Raw genomic sequence first — 21,191 nt, 5'->3', positions numbered from 1 at the left:
GAGAGCCGGAGGGCAGGGGGGAAATGGGCTTCGGGTGTGGCCCTCAAGAGTTTCACCAGTGACATGTTAAAAAGAAACAGGGATCTAATGAGAAAGTAACAGTTTTATACACATGGAATCACTAGGAAGTACGTAAATACTACAGTAGACAGGACACTTTTCCTTGACAAACATCTGAAGTTTGCTGGTGGAAATGGGTGGCTCTGCTCCCTGGGACCCCACCTGCTGACTCGTGTGTGTGTGTGTGTGTGTGTGTGTGTGTGTGAGAGAGAGAGAGAGAGAGAGAGTGAGTCTGAGTGTGAGCAGGCACAGAGAAGAAAAGTATAAAAGTGGCTGGGAAGATGGGCACAGTGAAGAGAGGCCTGCACAGGGAGGTCATCGTGGTGGGAGCTGGCAGGAGCACGCAGTGGAGGGCAGCGTTGCTCGCAGCTCCCGTGGGGTCCCAGGAACTGGCAGGTGTCCAGGGGGTGGGGGTGTTTTGTGTGATTTTGTGGCTCTGCTCAACAGGTGCAATTTTCTGAATTTACTTGGTGACTAAACCCCACATAAGCAAACCAGAAATTTGCCTTTTGCTCGAATTATCCCCTTGTGAATTGAGTGTGTTGGAATAAATGTACATTTCAAAGCAAGAGTGGTGGAGCAGAACTGACCCCGTGTGGGGAGTAGGAGGGCTCAGGGCTGAGGGGAGTTTATGTACTTACTATGCCTTGAGTGTCTTCCCGACACCCGCTCTGCTTGTGGACTGGTGTCCAGCACACACAGAGCAGAGCCTCTGCCTGGGTGGACTTAACGCTCTGGGGGGAGGGAAAGGAGCAAGACAGGTGTGCACTCCAGTGAAGCAGTGTAGAGGGTGGGAGTGACAGGTGGTTTTGACCAGAGAGCTGAGTGGGCTGTGGGGAGGTTGGGGGACACAAAGACTGGAGGCCAAGTACACCTGGACAGCTCAGGTGTGGACTCAGCGAGAGGAGGGGTGTGGGACCTGGGGTGGAGGAGGAGCCCTGCAGGAGAAGCTGAGGACTATGCAGAGGAACCCAGAGTGCCCCATGGGCACCTTGGCCGCATTCTTCTGTGGTTCTTTGTATTTATATATTCTTGAATCATTTGAGGGTCAGTTGCAAATGTTGTGTTTCATTACCCCCAAATATTTCCATGCACCTTTTCCTAGAACCAAATTATTCTCATAATCACAATGCAGTCCTCAAACTCAGGAAATTTCACACCGTTACCTGCAGCACGTATTTGGTATCACACATTGCATCCAGTTGTCGTCATCTGTTGGTTTTCTGTAACCCAGAGTCTGTCACCCTCACTTTGTTTTTCATGTCATTGGGCAGCTGCTTTGAGGCATATTCTTCTGTCTGCATTTGTTTGATGATCTGATTAAATTCTTCCTATGGGTTTTGGTGGGAGCATGCAGTGGAGGCTCTGTTACCTTGTTTTTTTTCCCCCTAACCCTGTATTTCTTCTCTATGTATCCTTTGATCACCTGTACTGTGCTGGTGCACTAGTTATCTGTATGCAAGTGTGCATGTGTGTATTATCCATGCGGCCCCATTGATTCTTCCTGTGTTCATGGCCCATGATCATTACTGTCACTGCTTTGGTGCTCAGATTGGCTACGGGGAGTCCCTCTAAGCTAGATGTTCTGTGCTTGGATAATGGCTTCTATTTGCTAAGTCCCAGAGGAGATGAGGTCATCTGCTCAGAGTGACAAGAAGTGGTGGTGGATTGGCGATTTTAAGGGCAGTGAGAGGCTCTGGAATAGGCTCCTTGGCCCACGGGACAGAGTGATGCTTACACTTGACTAGAAGGTGGGTGTGGAGGGCTCAAGGTGGCTGGAGACCAGAAACTGAAAGTGCAGTCAGCCAGCCGGACAGCACAGTTCTGCAGCCTGATCTCAGGCCTGCAGATGGTAGACGTGGGGGTGGCTGACTTGAGGGAGGGTTTTGCTGAGTGGGTGCAATTTTAAATGCCAAAGATTAGGGTGCTCAAGGTGAGTAGGTGGAGGGGGGACCTGCTACTTTCCGCCTGGTGACCTTGTGGGGATGGGTTTTGAAAAGTATAACCAACTCTTAAACTTGTACCTAAGTTAGCAGTTAAACTTTTCTTTTGAAAAGTTGATGAAAAGGAAGCTTTTTTTTTGTAAGGAAAAGGATATTTCTTTATTCACACGCCATATGAAAAGGATAGAGCTAATATTTTGTGTTTGAAATGTAATGCTTGCTATTTATTTTACAGGAAGATACGTCCAACCCTTTCAGCCTCAGCGAGTTACTGGATGAGTTGTCAAGGAAGCAGAAGGAAGAGCTATGGCAGAGGCTCCGAAGGCTGTTAACGGACGTGCTGTTGGAGAGCCCCGTGGAGGGGTGGCAGGCCACCGAGGCCCAGGGCGAAGACGGCATGGAAACGGACCACGGTTCAAAAACGGTAGTGTGGGTCTTTCAGAAACAGAATGTTTCCCTTGTCTTTGTTAAAAGGTAGTTGTTTATTGTGTATAGTTGTTTTAAGTTAAGGAAAATTTAAAGTTAGAAGTCAAGAGTATTCGAAGCTTGTTTAGTGCAATTGTACCCTTTGGTGACCCTACTGTGGTAACCTGCAGTTGGTGGTGGCAGTCTCTGGTGCTCTGCATTTTGGACAGCTGACTTGTTTGTGTTCAACTGCAGCTCACTGTTTAGAATAAGCTAGAAATGTGGCCTGGTTTTTAGAAATCTAATAACTTACATTTCCTTTAAAAATTGAATTATACATTGATCTTAATTCACTCATACTTTTTTTTAATTTACAGAAAAGAACCCTAGAAATAATCCATGCAGTTACATCTGTGATTCTTGCTTCTGTGTCTGTAATAAATGAAAGTGAAAACTATGAGGCCTTACTGGAATGTGCTGTTATACTAAATGGTAAGCTTACCCGGTGCAGTGTGGCACATGCAGAAGGTGGGCATCCGGCCACGCTCTCTGCCAGGCAGCAGGGGCAATGTGGGAGGCCCAGTAGTGCAGTCAGGTGCTACTGCTTCAGCCACAAGAGGAGCGGAGGAGTGAGCTTTCAAGGGCTGTCTCGAGTAGCTAAGTTGATGCAGGCCGCAGGTAAGCATTTCAGGAAGTGCAAATGCGCCTCACCAAGCAACCGACTGCCGCTGTGTGCAGGATCTCAGGGGAGTCGCATGTGACCACCGGACCAACAGTAAGGGCTTGTTAAGGAAGACGGTCTGATTCTAAATTTCTCAGCTGGTGATTACTGCCAGATAGTTTAAATTTAACCAAATGTTTGTGAAGTTGAACTTTTTTCTTTAAATGTGTTACAACCATGACCTTAAGAATAATTATTGACCCTTGGAGTTTTCCTACCCTAAACCTTCAAGGTTTAACTAAACTGTGAGACTGGTCGTACCTTAGGAGTAACACTAGACTGAATTAATGAGGAGATTTGATTATAAAGTGTTATATAAAGTTATAGATATCGAGGTAATTTAAAGTAATGATCTTCAAGAAAAATCTCCCATGTACCTCTGCCCCCACCACGTGGCTTTGAGGAGCTCTGTGTGGCGCATCCCCTCAACAATGCCGTCCCCTGCCTGTACCCCCCGGAGTCGCTCAGGTCTGTGTATCTGTGCGGGGCACTGCTGCGGTCAGAGGTCAGAGTTCTCGCTCTGAGGTGATGATCCCTCATCAGTCTCGGAGGCTCCCAAGGGTTTTGTGAATGTTAACTACCAGTTTGGTTGTACCTTCTCTACATAACTGGTAACTGTTTGGTTAAATAATTACTACTGATATTGCAGTTCCCAACTTTGCATGAATTCAGGAATTTTACTTCAGTACAATAGCATTCAGTTATCTATGGCTTATAATTATGGGTGCATTATTAGTATTTTAATAATTAAGACTTTCTGTTAATAAAAGCACTGTAGTTTTCGTATTCATTACAATAGTTGCTTTTACTGTATTTCACCAACAAGTCAGAATTTAAGGCTGGCACACCAAGGGGTAGTTATAGTGGATTCACCGTCAGCAGACCCGACCTGGCACTGCTATGTGTTGTCAAGTGGTGTGAGTGCCCTTACGTTCGGACGACCTCAACATCTGCTTCTTTGCTTAGGGTTCTGGGGCTCTATCTTCCCGTTCTGCTTTTATAACAGTAGTAAAACAGTTTTTTAATCACCATCATTTGTATCCTATAGATAACGTATATAAATATTCGGCAATTTAAACATAAACTATTATTACTTAGCAGACGTTTTTAAGTCATAGTGCTCTAGACGAGCAATTTTCAACTGACGCGCTGCAAGCAGTTCAAAAACATGCAGTACCCGGCTAGTCAGGGCATGGGCATCTTAGATTATCAGATTAAAAAATGACAACAGCCAACATACCAGTAGTCCTCCTGGTGTGAATGAACCAAAATTATAACTTTTTTGTCAGATGGCAAAAATATATTCATGGTGTGCTGCAGAACTTTAATGATTAGTTTCTGTGCCACGAGTGAGGAAGGTTGAAAGTTGCTGGGCCACACTGTTGAGCCTGAACCAGTGGTGGTGCCCCTGACCAGCAAGGTGGTGACCGGGCTCTCTCTCTCAGGTATCTTATATGCACTGCCGGAGTCTGAACGAAAGCTGCAGCGTGCCATCCAGGGTCTGTGCGTCACGTGGTGGGAGAAGGGCCTGCCTGCCAAGGAGGACATGGGGAAGACCGCGTTCACCTTGCTGCTGAGGAAGAGTCTCCAGACGAAAACAGTACGTGTGCTCGTTCAGTGTGCACTTGACTTCGAGAGCAAGCGAGTTCACACCATTTAGGAATCATGTGTCCTCGTGAGTGGACTGACCCCTGTGGCTTCCCCATCTCCCTTGTATGTGTGGCCCTGTCCTTCATGTCACCTCAGGGTCTCAAGGTGACTATTCCACTTCACCTTCTCCTGTGAGCTCCAGGCAGCAGGGAAGCGGCAGTCCTGAGACAGGAGGCTGGGATGGCCTGCAGAGGCAGGCTCCTTGCCGGGTCTGGACCAGCTGGGCTGTGCGCCGAGGACAGAAAGGGCAGGACATCCGGGTGTGGCAAGACAGTGGTGGTGGGGGTTGTTTGAGACTGCAGTGAGGCCTGAGCACCAATGGACAGCATGTTTGAAGGCTGGGTTGTTTCTCATCCTTTAGTCTCTGGTATGCGGTTCAGAAACCCAGAAAAAGAACATTTCCCTCTGATTAAGACAACAACAGATACTTACATTCATCTCAGAAAACCGGGCAATTGAAGAAAAGGGCAATAAGGAAGATAAAATTCATTAATTCCAACATCTAAGGTGGCCATTGTTATTTTAGGGACAATGACGAACTTCTCTGATGTTCCTTACCTCATATCTTTCTTCATTGGTCATTGGGTTTGAACTTGAAGCCCTTGATGCACATTGCCAACAGCTTTCTAGAAAGCTTGGGCCTCCTCACACCTCTGCATCTGAGTGAGTCTCCAAGGAGCAGTTGGCTATGTAGCGGGACCTCAGCTGGCTTTCTGGCGTTTCCTGCTGCCCTAAGAGCAGGCGGGAAGCCCTTGTATAAGTCAGAATTTACCCTTAAGCCACACTGGTTTGTCTTTTTAAAATCTATTTTCCAGGGGTTTTTTGTTGAGCTTTTAAATCACATCTTCCTAATCTGCACCTGTGCTGTCCGTAGCCAGTGGCCACGTGGGGCTATTTAAATTTAATTTAAAGTGTAAAAAGCGAAAAATTTGGTCTGAGGTCTCACCGGTCACCTTTCATTGCTCTGTAGTCCGACAGGCCAGCAGCTGGCGTGCTGGGCAGTACAGACTCGGACCTCCTCCCAGTCTCGGGAACTGCCGGCAGCCTGGGCATCCAGGTCTCGGGTTGCTTTTACCTGTCTTAAAAAACGGTTCTCTAGAGTTGCCAGTGACATTTGCAATTTTTTAAGTCTGTTTTCTCTTGACTAGAATTACCATTATTTATTATATGAAATATGGTTAATTTGAAATGTGACCTTACTATTTATAAAAAACTAACATTTTTTTCCCCATTCCTAGGGTGCAGACATAAGTCGGCTTTGGCATATTCATCAGGCTTTATATTGCTTTGATTATGAGTTGGAGGAAAGTAGAGAAATTAAAAACATGCTGCTGGAGTGCTTCATAAGTGTCAATTATATCAAGAAGGAAGAGGTGGGTAGGGTTTTCTTTTTTGTCCGTTAGTGAACTGCTTTTTAATGGAGGTTCCCTCTGAGTTCGTGTGCTTGCTGTTAGTGCTGTGCTTAGCTGTTGAGGGCTAGTATGTTTATTGCACGGTGTTTTCACTGCATGGCAGTACTAAGCAAACATTTTACAATTCATTGCTTATTTCATCATTAAATCTGGTGGTGATGGAGGGTTGTGTCAATCCTGGGAGCACTGTGACTGCATTTTCAATTAAGAACGATTAAAAACAAGGTTGAGGAAGCACTTCCCTGTGGATGAGATCGGACCTTCTGCCTTAACTCTAGGTCAGTGGGCACACACGCAACACTGTCTGCACACAGTGCCCTGGGTTTCCTCCTCCTGCAGAGAGAGGCTCTGTCCTCAGCTGCTGCGCTCGTGAAGTGTGGCTGGTTGTACTGTGGCCTTAAGCGTAAAAAACACAGGAATTCAAAACTTAGTGTAAATTATACCAACCTGGCCACTCTAGTTTCCTCTCTATTCCTGTCTCCCATCTCACTCTTGGATTTCTGAAGCAAATCCCAGACGTCATTTTAGAAAGGTGTTTTTAGGGGGTGAGTGGGAGAGACTCAGCCTCTGTGATGGACGAGTGGTCTTGTGTGAAAAGCTCTGATTGAAACGTTTGTGTGACATGCTGGCCCCTCCTGCCCTGTGGGCTCCCAGATGAAAGGCCACAGCTGTGTGGCCATGTGTGCCCGTGCTGAACAGCTGGGGAGGCCCATCTGCTCTTCTGCCTCACCAGGCTTGGTTCACCCTGCCCCTGGGCTCCAGCCTGAACCTCTGGGGCAGGAGGAAACGGAGGGGAAGCGCCTGCTGGCACTTCTATTTAGTTCCACCCTCCAAGCTGGTTAAGTCACTTGTCTAGACAACACTGTTGGATAGGGACACAGAAAAGGCTCAGAGATGACGGCTTCTTTGGGTCTGGGTTTCAGTTAAGAGGAAAAAATAATTAAGGTCCTCAGAAATTGCAAGGTGAGGTTTTACAAAACCACACATTCTTTCTCAATCTTAAAATAACAGTATGAAAAAAAGAATGTAAAATGTTTCATTAATAATTTAATGTTTATTATATATTTAAGTGATAATATTCTGGATATATTGGCTTACATAAATATATTAAAGATATAAATTAAAAATATATTAATTTATTTCCTTTTACTTTTTAAAAAATTATTATTTATTTATCTTTAGAAGGGAAGGGAAGGAGAGAGGGAGAGAAATATCAATGTATGGTTGCCTCTCGTGTGTCCCCTGCTGGGAACTGGGCCTGCAACCCAGGCATGTGCCCTGATTGGGAATCGAACTGCGATCTTTTGGTTCGCAGGCCCACACTCAATCCACTGAGCTACACCAGCCAGGGCTCCCTTTCATTTTTTTAAGAAAATTATCATTTATTTATCTTTAGAGGGGAAGGGAAGGAGAGAGGGAGAGAAATATCAATGTATGGTTGCCTCTCGTGCGTCCCCTTCTGGGAATTGGCCTGCAACTCAGGCATGTGCCCTGTCTGGGAACTGAACCGCAATCCTTTGGTTTGCAGGCCCATGCTCAATCCACTGAGCTATGCCAGCCAGGCCCCTTTCACTTTTATTGATGTGGCTACCAGAGAATTAAAAATTAGAGTGGGTTGCACAGTTCTGGGACGGTGCTGAGGTGCTGTCTTGGGTCTTTCTGGAGCTGTTTGTCGTACCTCGACTGGGCTCCCGTGCTGGGGTGTGAAGATGAGTGCTTGTATGCAGAACATAGCCTTCATGTGAGCTGCTCTTGGCCTGTTCGGCTCACATGGCGGGTGGGGGGGGAGCTCTGGTTCAGAAGCTCCGACCTGGAAAAGCTGCCCGAGGCCTCACAGCTGGTCAGTGGTCTGCCCCTCACTGCAGGGCACATCCCAGCCGGCCAGGGGCAAGGGCCCTGCACCAGTCTGGACTATACTGACCAAGACCTTCATCTTTGGGCTCAGGGCTGTGTTCACATCCTTGTCTGTGTGCTTCCTGAGGGCTGGCCTTGATGAGACCACTTTGAGCCTCAGTGTTCTTCCTGTAAAGTGGGGACAGCTGCCGTGAGGTGATGCTGGAGGACCTATACACAGTGTCTAGCAGGCACCAAGCTCACAGGAAGGGCTCTGGCTGGGCTTTTTGCTGTTGTCACATGTCATCCTTTGAAAGGACACTGATCATGTGGCCTGTGCCTTAATCTCTAGGACTGTTAGAAAATTTGGGAAGAGGAGAGAAGTAGGGAGTGGGTTTAGACACATGAACCTGGTTTCCACTGGCTTGTGCGTAGCAGTTGATGGATTACATCTGTCTGACTACGTGTGCGCGCAAGTATGTGGCACAGACACGAATATACACCTGTGAATGTTACAACTCTTTTTAACTGATGTGCTCTTTTGTATTGAAGATATCTAAATTTACTTTCTAATCAATCATTGATTTGCTTAGGTCAGTTTTTCGTCATTCTGGATAAACAAAAATATCTTGTACTCTACTAACAAGTTATTGATATTTCCAGTAAAAACTGATGTTTTAAAACTGGCCTTTTGCATTCTTGGCTCTCCTGCCATTTGTGTGAAGTATGTCATTTCGTGGCATTCCATGCCAGTGTACAGGGAAGCAGTGAAGAGCTGCTGTTCCCCAGGGCCATTCTTGGTAGGTGTGATGATGCCTTCTGCAGGGGGCAAATGTGCTTGCTTTCAAGGCTCATGTATAATCCAGTAACATGCACGTAACTTAGCATTGCACATAAGTAACTTGCACATAAGTGTGGGTGTGCCTTTGTACTTGGGGCCTGTATGCATTTGAAAATTCTAGCTTGGCAACTACTTAGCCTCTTAACTATGCAAGTCCTCAGTTTTCTCGTTTATTAAAGATGAAGTGAATGAAAGCTTTATTCCATTCCCACCCCAAAACACGAGATGTGAGTATTCTCCATCTTAAGTTATGTAGACATCGTGACAGCCAGATGGAAGCCAGATGTATGGACTGGTTCGCTTACCTGCAGAGCAGTGTGGTTGCTGCCTGTGGTCTAGCGAGGGGGGAGCTCAGCCTGTCTGCTGTCCCCCACCCTTGTCCTGCTAACCCACTGGCCCTGCAAGGCCCCCCTGCCGTCCCCACTGGAAGGCACTGCTCTCCCAGCTCAGTGCCCATCTGCAGATTCTAAGTGGACTTCCTTTGCCCTCTAGCATTCAAAGATCGCTTGCTTACTTCCTGGGAACTTTCTGTTTGGTTTCAATTTTACCATTGTATCCTGTTTTCTTAATTTATAGGGAAGAAGATTTCTTAGTTCTCTCTTTAATTGGAATACAAATTTTATTAAAATCATCCATGGGACCATTAAAAACCAGTTACAACGATTACAGAAGTAAGTAATTTTTTTAGGATTAAAAACTTTTTTTTTACTGTTTAGGCTATTACATTTGTTTTATTTTCTCCTTTGCCCCCTTCCCCAGCCACCCTCTTCCCTCGGTCAGTCCCCACACCGTTGTCCGTGTCTTGCGCATGTATGTTCTCTGTCTAGTCCCTTCCCCTTCCTTCAACCAGCCCCATCCTCTCCCCTCCCATTCTGATGGCTGTCAGTCTGTCCCTTGTTTCTGTGCCTCTGATTCTATTTTGCTCGTTAGTTTATTTTGTTCATTAGATTCCTTTTATAAGTGAGATCATACAGTATTTGTCTTTCATCAACTGGCTTATCTCACTATAGTGTTCTCCAGTTCTGTCCATGCTGTATTGAAGGGTAGGAGCTCCTTCTTTCTTTCTGCTGTGTAGTATTGCATTGTGTAAATGTAGCATAATTTTAAAAAATATTTATTTCATTATTTTTTAGAGAGAGGGGAAAGGAGATAGAAAGCGAGGGAGAGAAACATCGATATGTGAGAGAAAACATGGATCCATTGCCTCTCGCACGCCCCTAGCTGGGGACCTGGCCAGCAACCCAGCCTGTGCCCTGACTGGGAATCAAACCAGCAACCTCTCAGTTCACAGGCTGGTACTCAGTCCACTGAGCCACACCAGCCAGGGCTTTACCACCGTTTTTTAATCCACTCATCTACTGATGGGCACTTAGGCTGTATCAAGCACTTAGCTATTGTAAATAATGAAAGCTGCTATGAACATTGTGTGCTTAGGTTCTTTTAAATTAGTGTTTTAGATTTCTGTGCATATATTCCCAGCAGTAGAATCACTGGGTCATAAGGCAGTTCCATCTTTAGTTTTTGAGGTAACTCCATCCTGTTTTCCACAGTGGCTGCACCAGTCTGCATTCCCACCAACAGTGCACTAGGGTTCCCTTTTCTCTACAACCTCACCAGTATTTGTTGATTTGTTTTTGATGGCCAGTCTCACCAGTGTGAGGTGATATCTCCTTGCAGTGTTAATTTGCATCTCTCTGATGGCCAGTGATGCTGAGCATCCTTTCATATGACTCTGGGCTGTCTGTGTGTCCTCCTTGTCTGATTAGTCATTGGCAAATATGCTGTCCCATACAGTGGGTTCCCTTTTCATTTTGATGATGTTTTCTTTAGCTGTGCAGAAGCTTCTTATTTTGATGTAGTTCTATTTGTTTATTTTTCCTGCCCTAGGAGATACATCTGCAAAAATATTGCTGCGTGAGATATCTGAAATTTTACTGCCTGTGTTTTCCTCCAGGATTTTTTATGATGTCATGACTTATATTTCAGTGTTTTATCCACCTTGAGTTTATTTTTGTGTAGGGTGTAAGTTGGTGGTCTAGTTTCATTTTTTTTGCATGTACCAGTCTAGTTCTGCCAACACCAATTATTGAAAAGACCATTTTTTACTCCACTGTATGCTTATGCCCCCTTTGTCAAATATTAATTGACCATAAAGATGTGGGTTTATTTCTGGGCTCTCTATTCTGTTCCATTAGTCTATGTGTCTGTTCTTATGCCAATACCAGGCTGTTTCAATTACAGTGGCCTTGTAATACAGTTTGATATCTGGTACTGTGATCCCTCCTACTTGGTTCTTCTTTCTCAGGATTATTGAGGCTATTTGGGGTCTTGTTTTGTTCCATATAAAATTTTGAAATATTCTAGATCTGCAAAATATGCCATTGGTGTTTTAATACGGATTGCATTGAATCTCTAGATTGCTTTGGACGGTATGGACATTTTAATGATGCTAATTTTTCCGATCCGTGAACATGGTATATGCTTCTATTTGTATTTTCCTCAGTTTCTTTCTTCAGTGTCCTTTGGTTTTCTGAATACAAGCCTTTTACCTCCTTGTTTATATGTATTCCTGGGTACTTCATTATTTGTTGTTACTGTTGTTGTTGCAACAGTAAATGGGATTTTTTCCTACTTTCTTTTTCTGGTAGATTATTATTGATGTATAAAATTCCATTGATTTCTGAACACTGACTTTGTATCTCGCTACTTTGCCAAATTTATTTATTGAGTCAAGTTGTTTTTTAGTGGAGACTATAGGGTTTTGTATGTATACTGTCTTGTCATCTGCAAGTCATAGGAATAAATATTACATCTAATATTTTGTACTATCTTAACCTGGCTTTGAAAGAGTCTATTCGACCTGACTTTTAAAAGTTATGTTGATTTTTCAGAAGGTTTAGAAATGATCTCTTATTTATTATGGTCTGTTTTGTAACTGGATATTTTTTTCCCTGTATAGGAAATCATTCTTTTTCAGTAATGGTATTAAGACTGAGGTCTTGATTTGTGGTAGTTTTTTAAATAGATGAATCATTCACCAGTTAAATGTGAGCCTCAGTCACAGTGAAGCCTGTCTCACTAGCACATCTGCTGCCGTTTGAACGTCACGTTTGCTCCCCATTTCCTGTGCTGTGAGCCCTGCAGGGAGTGTGCAGAGATGCATACCAGCCCCGTAGCCTACCCAGAGCCGAGCACTCAAGGCACAGGTTTGCTGTCTGCTGGCTCCAGGGCCAGTGCTGAATCTGCTCTGGGGCTGGGTTCTTAGTCTGCATTTTAAAGTGGAATTCTTAGACTCCAGAGCTGGGCTTTTGCCGAATTTCCCTCCACAGCAGTTGTGTTGGAGCTGAGTGGGGGTTTGTCCTGAATCTCTGGCTGCAGAGCTCCAACTTACACCCTACACAAAAATAAACTCAAGGTGGATAAAACACTGAAATAGAAGTCATGACACCATAAAAATTCTGGAGGAAAACATAGGCAGTAAAATTTCAGATATCTCATACAGCAATATTTTTGCAGATGTACCTCCTAGGGCAGGAGATGCATTGCTCCCTACAATGTATCCTGCTTCTTCGTTTGCAGGGTATTTGGGCTGAACCAGTAAAGTCCTAAGTGTGATTCTAAAGTCAGCTCTGCTAGTTTAGGGAATTAGTAGCCTGCAAAGTTTTAAAATGTTTTTTACTTTAAGAATTTGATTCTAGGCTTATGTTGTTAGAGTTCACAGAAAATAGTAAATTTCTGGGGAAGCCTTGACTGGGAAGGAAGAAAATAGTTTGATAATTCAGTTCCCCTTCTCAAAACTTTCTCCTTCTACTACCTGCTGCTGTAGGTAGGTAACAAATCTCTACAGTTAGTTTGCAAAGCACTCCTCTCAGCTGAGGTTCTTCTTCCCTGGGATGGGAGAGTACCTGAAATGATACATGAAAAAAGTATAATTCTTTGCATTAAATAAAAACAATTTCTTTTAAATAGATCTTTGATGGTGCACATTGCAGAAGTTTATTTCAGAGCTTGGAGAAAGGCTTCTGGGAAAATACTGGAGGTATTTTCATTTTATTTAATGTTAACACTTTTATTTTATTCTTCTTAGTAGTCATGGAATAGGTATTCAAAACCTGTGCAGAGGCTCTCTGTCCATATTGACAGTGTTTGGATATATTGGGTTAAACAAAACATATTATTAAAATAATGACACCTGCTTCTCTTTGCTGTTTTTCGTGTGGTCCCTCGAAAATTTAGACTGACATTTGTGACTCGCCTGTCTCGGCTAGACCATGCTGCCCGGGGAACTTGGGTCACTTTTTTGGGTGACATTGTTTTCAAGAATTTAAAGATACTAAATTTGAACATGCCTAACCTTTAATGACAGTATAATATCTATACTGTGAAGATATGGGCTATATAATTCACCATTACAATTGTATATGCAAAGGTTCTTCTGGGAAAAATCAAAAGAAAATGTTGTTTATATCCCTTAAACTTTTCTTATCCTAGGTTCTCAGATGTGTTTTTTTTCTTCACTGATAGTAAAATTTGACTTTGAGTCGGAAAGGGGCCGGAGAGCGGGCCCTGAGTTGGTGGGAGGGGGCACAGCGGCAGGCCGAGGGGGAGGGTGCCTGGGATGTGGAGTTGGCTTCTGTCCGCTCCTCCCTCACTTACGCTTGGTTTATGTTGCCAGGGTTTATCACTGACTTCTACTTCTAGGGGAAGTATGTACTTCTGTCAACTTCTAGAATAGATTTATAGCGATAACTTGAGGGGGGGAGGGCAAAATCAGGGCATTGTTATACATTTTTTGCATTGTTTCATTGCTGAATGAAACTTGTCCCTCTTTTTTCCAGTAGTGGTTTAAAAAATAGAAATTCATAATTAAGAACTTAATTGTTTGACTAGAGCTGTGCCAAATTAGCACCAGGAGCTGTAGCTCTCGTTGCCTCCTGGGCCCCTGTCTGCCAGTCCTTTGAGCAGGCTGCGGACAGGCCGCACCAGGGTCTGGTCCTCAGTGTGCTGGCCAAATGGGCACAGACGCTGGTGTCGTCCACAGCAACGTTAACGATTGAGGGGTATTTTAAAAAATAATAAAGCCATGTTTACATTTCTCAACTTTGTTTCAAAAATGTCTTATTTTCTTTTTCTTGGAATTGGGGCCCAGCAGGCCTCTGAGAGCATCCAAACCTCCCTCCTTTTCATTTTTAATCCTATGCCATCGGCGTGTTGAAGAAACCAGCTCACGGTCTCTTTGTCATCCGTGTTCTGAAGTGCCCATATTCTGGTTGTTGGCTCTGAAGGCTGAGCCAACAGCCTGGCACGGACACCTGCTAGGTGGTGCCGCAGATCTCATAGTTCATCACACGTCTGGCCGTGTGCGGTTCCTGCGTGTGGTGTAGCTGGGATTTGTTAGTGGCTTCAGGTGAGGAAATATTTTCAAAGATAATAGCAAAGAGCTTAGTATTAGTAGGAATCTTTCCCTGTGTCTTTCCTAAAGCCTTGGCATCCAGATGAACAGACCAGATAGTTCCTGGGGCCTTGGGCTGCTCCTGGCACTGACCCTGCTTCAGTCGCCCCACAGGAGGACCTCAGGGCCCTGGCTCCCCACACCACGCCCTGTACGGCTCTGCCCGTCTACGGCAGCCCCCAAAGACCTCGTTTCAGTCAGTTTGGAATCCTGGACCCCACCTTAGAGGTAGGTCAGTGTAGTTCCGGGAGGCTCTGAGGTTCTCAGACAAGGGGGCCCAGCCTCATTCTGTCTCTGAGCCCTGTTGGCCTAAACTGCCATTTCTCACAAATGAATATCTCATCAAATAAGATAGAGGAGGCCAAGTGTTCTCTCTGGTGAGAATTAGAGAGGTGTACACTTAAGACCCAGAGGCTCTGATGGCAGGCGATGGAAGATGAACAGATCACACTCCTTCGTGCTCATACCGCTGCTCTGCCCGTCCTGTCTGCCAGTGGGACACACACACTCCCAGTGTTACTGCATCACGCTTGTTCTTGCAGACGATTGAAAGCGATTGCATCCAGGACCTCATGTACCACGGGATCCACCTGCCGCGGAGGTCGCCAGTGCACAGCAGAGTGCGCGAGGTGAGCCGAGCCCTCAGCACTCACTGTGCCTTCCTCACCTTGCGTCTTGTCTTTCTCATTTTCAGGTCATTGTTTTTTGTTCAGTGCACAAGCCTTTGTGGGCATCAGTTGTACGGATTCTCAGAATCTTGAAATTGGTGCCTGGCAGTTGTGTCCTGCTGCCACAGCTCTCATTAGGGAAGCAGAGGGTTACTGCTCTGACACCAGAACTGAAGTTAAACCGCCTTAATTAAATCCTGTGACGTGAAAATGTCCAGAATCATCGCTCTAACTGCCACTGCCACTTTTGTGGACAAAGATGATAGCTGAGATTGTTTTTATTATTTACTTTCATCCATTAAATTTCCATTTTGGTATTTTGCAAATCAAATTGAATAATGTTTTATTCATTTCTCTTGGTAAGATTTGGTTTTCAGAAGGTCATTTCAGACCTCAAATCTGAACTCCATTCATACGTTGTCGCTGTTTGACTAGAGGAGGCCTTTGGGTCTGTGCCCATGTCTGCTGTGGGTGTCTGGTTAGCCCCAGGACTCTGGCGGGGGGCTGGTACTTTGGGCACCTGAGTGACAAAGGCTGCCTCTTTACTTTTTTGAGTAGTGAAATTGTAATTATTTGTATAATGTAAATACACTAATTATATAAAGCTTGAATGGATGAGAAGACATTTGTCTATGTGATCGATGATTAAGTATGAGTCATCCAAAGGTAAAGAGCTTGGAGAGAAGGACCCCCCCCCATCCCAGGTTGGCTCCCTTAAGTTGCAGGTCACATGTGTGGTTTGGTGTTGCAGGTTCAGTTTAGTCCTAAGGAGCAGCATCGTGTTCAACCACAGGTCGGTGACATGGGCATGTCACTCTTGCTACCAGATGGCTAGGCACTTGCTTTTCATGCCTGCTTTAGAATTCTGCTGCGATGTCTGAGTCACTAAGATAGTGTAAGTGTGGACATCACTCTGGTAAATTTATGGAAAACTGCACAGAATCAAAAGGAAGAATATTAGATTGTACTTTCAAATGAAATGTGTTCCTGGACTCTTAAGTAACTGTTCTTGCTGCTTATAACACATAGTTTTTTCCTCACATTATTTTTTGGATAAACACTATATTTATATGATAAATTATTTTATTAACATATTGAAAGAAGCTCCAGAGTGATTTGAAAGTAAAAATCCCCATACTGTTGATGAAAATCTTCTAAAACTAGGTAATAGTAATAGCTGCACAATTCTATGAATATACTAGAACCTCCTTAGTTGTACACTTTAAAAGAGTGACTTATGGTGTGTGAATTATATCAATAAAGCTATTTAAAAGTATTTCTGTGGTCCTGGCCATTGTGGCTCAGTTTTTAGAACATTTTCCTGTAACTGAAAGGTTGAGGTTTCAGTTCCCAGTCAGGGCACTTGAGGGTGTGAACCCCAGTCTGGAAGGAAATAGGAGGCAACCACTCCATGTTTCCCTCTCTCCCTTCTCTCTCTGAAAAGCAATGAAAAAAATGTCCTTGTGGAAAAAAAAGTGTTTTTGTGAAGCAAGTATATCCTGGTGCCAAAACTTGATAATATTGTAACACAAAAACAAACTGTAGACTCATGTCACTTACCATAATCAGTAAAAACTCCTAAATAAAGGTGAACAATCAGAAAAAAATCCTCAGTCTGTAGTTCTTTTAGGGTAAAGTTGATCTGAGTTCACTTAAAGTGTGGGCTGCTGTTTTATAGCCTGTTTTACTTTCTTTATTTTCCTCTTTTTACTGATGTAATCTTAGTCCCTAGAGTTGTGAAATCAGGGAGTGAGGCAGACGTGATTGTTGTTGGGGACAAGAGTCTGTGAAGAGTGGCAGGAAGATTCTGGCTGGAAGAGAAGGGAATAGAACAGAACAGGAGTAGGAGAGCCATCCCGCCCTGGCTGGCCCACGGCTTGGGAGGCACTTGGGCCTGACATTCAGCCCCTGCTGGGGAGGGCCAAGGAGCAGCAGCACTGCTTGGGGGCCCGGCGCGGGCCTTGTTCAGGTGTCCACTGTCGCACCGAGACCCAAGAAGAGGCGTGCTCAGCTCATCTTAGAACCAGGATGGGCTGTGGAAGCCACCTTTCCTGACTCCTTTTCTATTCCACCCTGAAGATCATGAGGGCGCTGACCTTCACGCGAGCCGTCAGCTCCCTCCATGCCCTCTGCTATGCGGGGCTGTCTGCATCTCTGCCTCGTCATACTTGGGGAAGAGCTGTCATACTGGGGTGCCTGTCTTGGAAGAGAGAGCCCACACTGTTGGTTTTTCCAAACGGGATCTTAGATGCTTGCTTACAAAGCAACATTACCTTTGCTTTCTTTTTTCTTGGCTCTAGGTGCTGAGTTATTTTCACCAACAAAAGAGAGTTCGGCAGGGAGTGGAAGAGATGCTCTACCGGTTGTACAAGCCCCTCCTGTGGAGAGGGTTGAAGGTGCACATGCTCAGTGGCTCCTCGTGTGTAGATGTGCTGGTTCACTTGGGAGTCTAGATCCCCTGCTTCAGAACTGTGGTGCGGCAGTAGAGATGGGGCTGGGAGCTGGGAGCTTTGTACAGTTTGGGGATGAATGTTTTATTGTTTTAGTAAAAGGCCCATTAAACTAGGAGGGGCCATTTTTCAGGCCCATTAAACTAGGAGTCTGAGTTGGTGTAGTGCTGACTGCCCAGAGAGGAGGGGAATGGTCATGCTCAGTAACCAGCAGAGCGGGTGGGGTCTGCAGAGCTGGGCTGGGTGTTCTGGTCCCTCAACACCTCCTGCTATGACTGGGGAGGGGGTTACTGTGCCTTAATGACACAAGGTGGGATTTGAACAAGCAGTCTTTTTTTATCTGTTGACGCCGAACTGAGTTTGGCTAAAGCTAAGGAAGGTTTCACTGTGTTGTTTGTTTAAATGTTGCCATTCTCTTTACTTCGTGGATAAGTCTGTGCTGAGATGCCGGGGGCTTTACTCTAGGAACGTTGCACTGACGTCCTCAAATGTCATCTCTCTGGGTCCTGAAACCAACTTCTTTCATTATTCCAGGCCAGAAACTCCGAAGTTCGCTCAAATGCTGCGCTGTTGTTCGTTGAAGCATTTCCTGTTAGGGATCCAAACTTCAATGCTATCGAAATGGATAGTGAAATTCAGAAGCAATTTGAAGAACTCTATGTACGTATTCATGTAGTTGGGCTCCTTGTAACTCCAGCTCTGTCTGGCCTGGTCCCCTCTCTCTACCCGGCCACCCAATACTGGCCAAAGTTTTTTAGATGTTGACATTTTTCAGGGACGTTTGTTCTCCCCCCAGTGCCTTATGTGACATTATGGGCCCATAGTATCCTTTCCTCTTCCCTTCATCTCCTTTGGAATATCTAATTATTACCTCATTTACATGTTGTGTGTATTCTCATCTCCCCAGCAGAGGTAGTATATGTAACACAGGTTCAGACACCCCAGGTCTGACCCCACCTCTAACTTCACATCTGTGTTAACTTAGGACAAGTCACTTCTCTGACTCTTTACCTGTGAATTTGAGGACAGTGGTGCTGCCCACCATGAAGTGGGTCCTACGTACAAACAAAGCCTGGGCTAAGACAAGCCTGAGACATACCTAATGCAGGTGTGTATGCAGATGACTGACTTTTCCAATGAGACGTCAGGACATTAGGGTGCGACATTTATTTCATGGCGTGTTGAGGATCTTTCACAGTAGAACTTCTCTGCACAGTCTCCCAAACAGCAGTAGAGCGAGCTTCAGAGGCCCTGCTGTGGGCCAGGTACCGTGGGCAGGGTTGGTGAATCAGCCTTCGCACGGTCTGGCTGTCCCCTTACGGCACGCAACTGCAGGCATGGTGTGCGGTCAGAGGTCACAAGTCTGCATGTGCCCCGATGTGAAGTATCTGACAGGTGGTGGACGTCCGGAGGCTGATGTGTAAAGCAAATACTGATGCAAAGCCAACTAATTTAAGATTTTTAATTTAAGCCTTTTTCCCCTTCCTACTTATAGAGCCTTTTAGAAGATCCTTACCCAATGGTCCGTTCCGCAGGGATACTTGGTGTATGTAAAATAACTTCCAAATACTGGGAAGTGATGCCTCCGACCATTCTTATCGATCTCCTCAAGAAAGTAACCGGGGAACTGGCATTTGATACAAGCTCAGCTGATGTACGCTGTTCTGTCTTTAAGGTAAGATTTTAAGTTATATGGAGCAGTGATTATTGTAAAACACTTAGAAAATATAGGGAAAGAAAAACTTAAAAAATCACTCATAATCATGTATAGATGTAGCACTATTGATATTTTTCGTCCTGCAAAGTGAAGGGTCACTGGTTCAATTCCTGGTCAGGGGACATGCTTGGGTTGCAGACCAGGGGGGCAACTGATCCATGTTTCTCTTGCACATTGATATTTCTCTCCCTCTCTTTCTGCTTCCCTTCTCTTCTCTCTAAAAATAAATAAATAAATTCTTTTTTTAAAGTGTTTTCTACAAAAATTACTACTTGGAATAATCTTTAGTGGGTGTGTGTGGAATGAGCACATCATTTTAGAATGGGAGCTCTATGTACTGAAGATTTCTTAGGTCAGTATACGTTAAAATTAACTTTTGTATATACTGTGTATACTTTTAATAGGAACCCACAAAACCCTCCTTCTATCCTTGTCTGTGTCCATGGTTAGCAGGACACGTCCCTTCTCGCTTCATCTGTAGCCCCCTCCTTCGTCTCCTACAGTTGCTTCGAAGCAAATCCCAGGCATTCATTGTATCATCTCATCTGTAAATATTTATATGTTTGAGCTTTAAAATACAGGTACCTTTTAAAAATAAAACATCCTCTTTCCTAATAACTGGAAAGAGAAGGTGGCAGGGTGGACCAGTTGGTGCCTGGACTGAGCTTGGATGGGTCACTCGGCTGTCTGTCTGGCGAATGTGGGTGCAGCTGCGGGTACGAGTCTGGCAGGCGGGCCGCCCTCCGGTTTTCATGGAGCATGGAGTCAGGAGATGCAGAAAGCACAAGGGGGCTCCTTTGGCCTTCGCTTTGGACACTGCTGGTTTTGGAGCCCACTCCACCAGCGGTGGTTCTGTGTTTCTTTCAACTCTAAATATTATTTTATATCTGCTCTCATCTTGTCTGAGTGAAATAGTGAGTGAAGCTTGTCAGTCACTGAAACCGTATGAATTCAATAGAAGTATGTTTTTATATGAAACCATTTTAGAGATGCTCTGTATTCTGCAGGTGTGTTTACCTACTTCACCAGCAGTGCTAGTAAAGATGGAACTAGATGGTTTCTTACCTGAGCTTTTTAAGTTTCTGTTCTCATTTTGAAGCATTACCTGTCTCTTTTCTTGCAGTGTCTGCCGATAATCCTGGATAACAAATTAAGCCACCCTTTGTTAGAGCAGCTTCTGCCAGCACTGAAGTACAGCCTCCACGACAGCTCGGAGAAGGTGCGCGTGGCCTTCGTGGAGATGCTGCTGAAGGTCAAAGCCGTGAGGGCTGCCAAGGTGGGGTAAACTGCTCTTCTTGCAATGGCTCTCTGACAGTTATCTTCAGAAAGGTGGTTTTGTCACAGCCCAGGATGTGGGCACAAGCTTGCGTGTCCCTCAGTGTGAGGTCAGCTGCGGGACCTGGGGTACATTTGTGCGGTGAACTAATGCCATGTGACTGAGGAAATGCCTCTGAGGCAGAAGAGTGAAAGCAAGTATAGATGCCGGCTGTGTACAGCAGGGCACACACAGTGTATGTGCTCAGGAGCACCTCACACATGCCCAGAAGATGTCAGGGAGTCAATGACAGTCACCTAGATGACTGACCCCAAGGTCAGGTGTCTGGGGATGGGTCTGGGGAGGCCTTATTGCTGCATCAGGTGTGTATTGTTTCATGTTTTTCGAATTGAAACTGTGAATATTTTTATGTTTAAAAAAGTATATTTTGTGAGACCTATGTAGAAGAATACCCTTATCCCTGATCCTACTACTTTGGTACTTATATTGCTGATCTTGTGACGGTGTGGTCTGTTTCTGGACTGGTTGTCTGGCTCACCTGCCTTCTGTCCTGGGCCAGGCTGCAAGCCTGCACACTACAGCTCCCCAGGCCTGGCGTGTGAATCACCAGCCTCTTCTTTCAAAGCCCTTTGGCTGCCTGGGACCTTTGCTTTTCTATATGCATTTTAGAATCAGTATCTTCAACGAGAAAGCTGGCTGCAGTTTTGATTGAATTTGTTCTAATAGCCTGTTAAAACTACAATTCTGACTCTGAAAGGGAAGC

The 21,191-nt window shown here is 44.9% G+C and overlaps 1 protein-coding gene across 4 annotated transcripts in view; it reads left to right on the top strand.

The window, feature by feature from the left end:
• NCAPG2 (non-SMC condensin II complex subunit G2) overlaps positions 1 to 21,191 on the top strand; it is a 56,798-nt gene that overhangs the window by 3,893 nt on the left and 31,714 nt on the right. For all 4 annotated transcript variants that reach the window (XM_037131964.2, XM_053671871.1, XM_037131962.2 and 1 more), the window contains exons 3-13: positions 2,239 to 2,427; positions 2,786 to 2,900; positions 4,575 to 4,729; positions 6,018 to 6,152; positions 9,442 to 9,536; positions 12,835 to 12,904; positions 14,860 to 14,946; positions 17,286 to 17,381; positions 17,970 to 18,095; positions 18,931 to 19,110; positions 20,276 to 20,428. In XM_037131964.2, the coding sequence (XP_036987859.1) occupies positions 2,239 to 2,427; positions 2,786 to 2,900; positions 4,575 to 4,729; positions 6,018 to 6,152; positions 9,442 to 9,536; positions 12,835 to 12,904; positions 14,860 to 14,946; positions 17,286 to 17,381; positions 17,970 to 18,095; positions 18,931 to 19,110; positions 20,276 to 20,428 (1,401 nt within the window). The remainder of the gene's footprint in view (positions 1 to 2,238; positions 2,428 to 2,785; positions 2,901 to 4,574; positions 4,730 to 6,017; positions 6,153 to 9,441; positions 9,537 to 12,834; positions 12,905 to 14,859; positions 14,947 to 17,285; positions 17,382 to 17,969; positions 18,096 to 18,930; positions 19,111 to 20,275; positions 20,429 to 21,191) is intronic.

This window comes from Artibeus jamaicensis, unplaced genomic scaffold (assembly GCF_021234435.1).
Source record: "Artibeus jamaicensis isolate MK-2021 breed Jamaican fruit bat unplaced genomic scaffold, CSHL_Jam_final contig_718, whole genome shotgun sequence".
Taxonomy (NCBI): Eukaryota; Metazoa; Chordata; class Mammalia; order Chiroptera; family Phyllostomidae; genus Artibeus; species Artibeus jamaicensis.
Note: the sequence above shows the minus strand (reverse complement) of the source record. Positions and strands in the feature narration are given on the sequence as shown.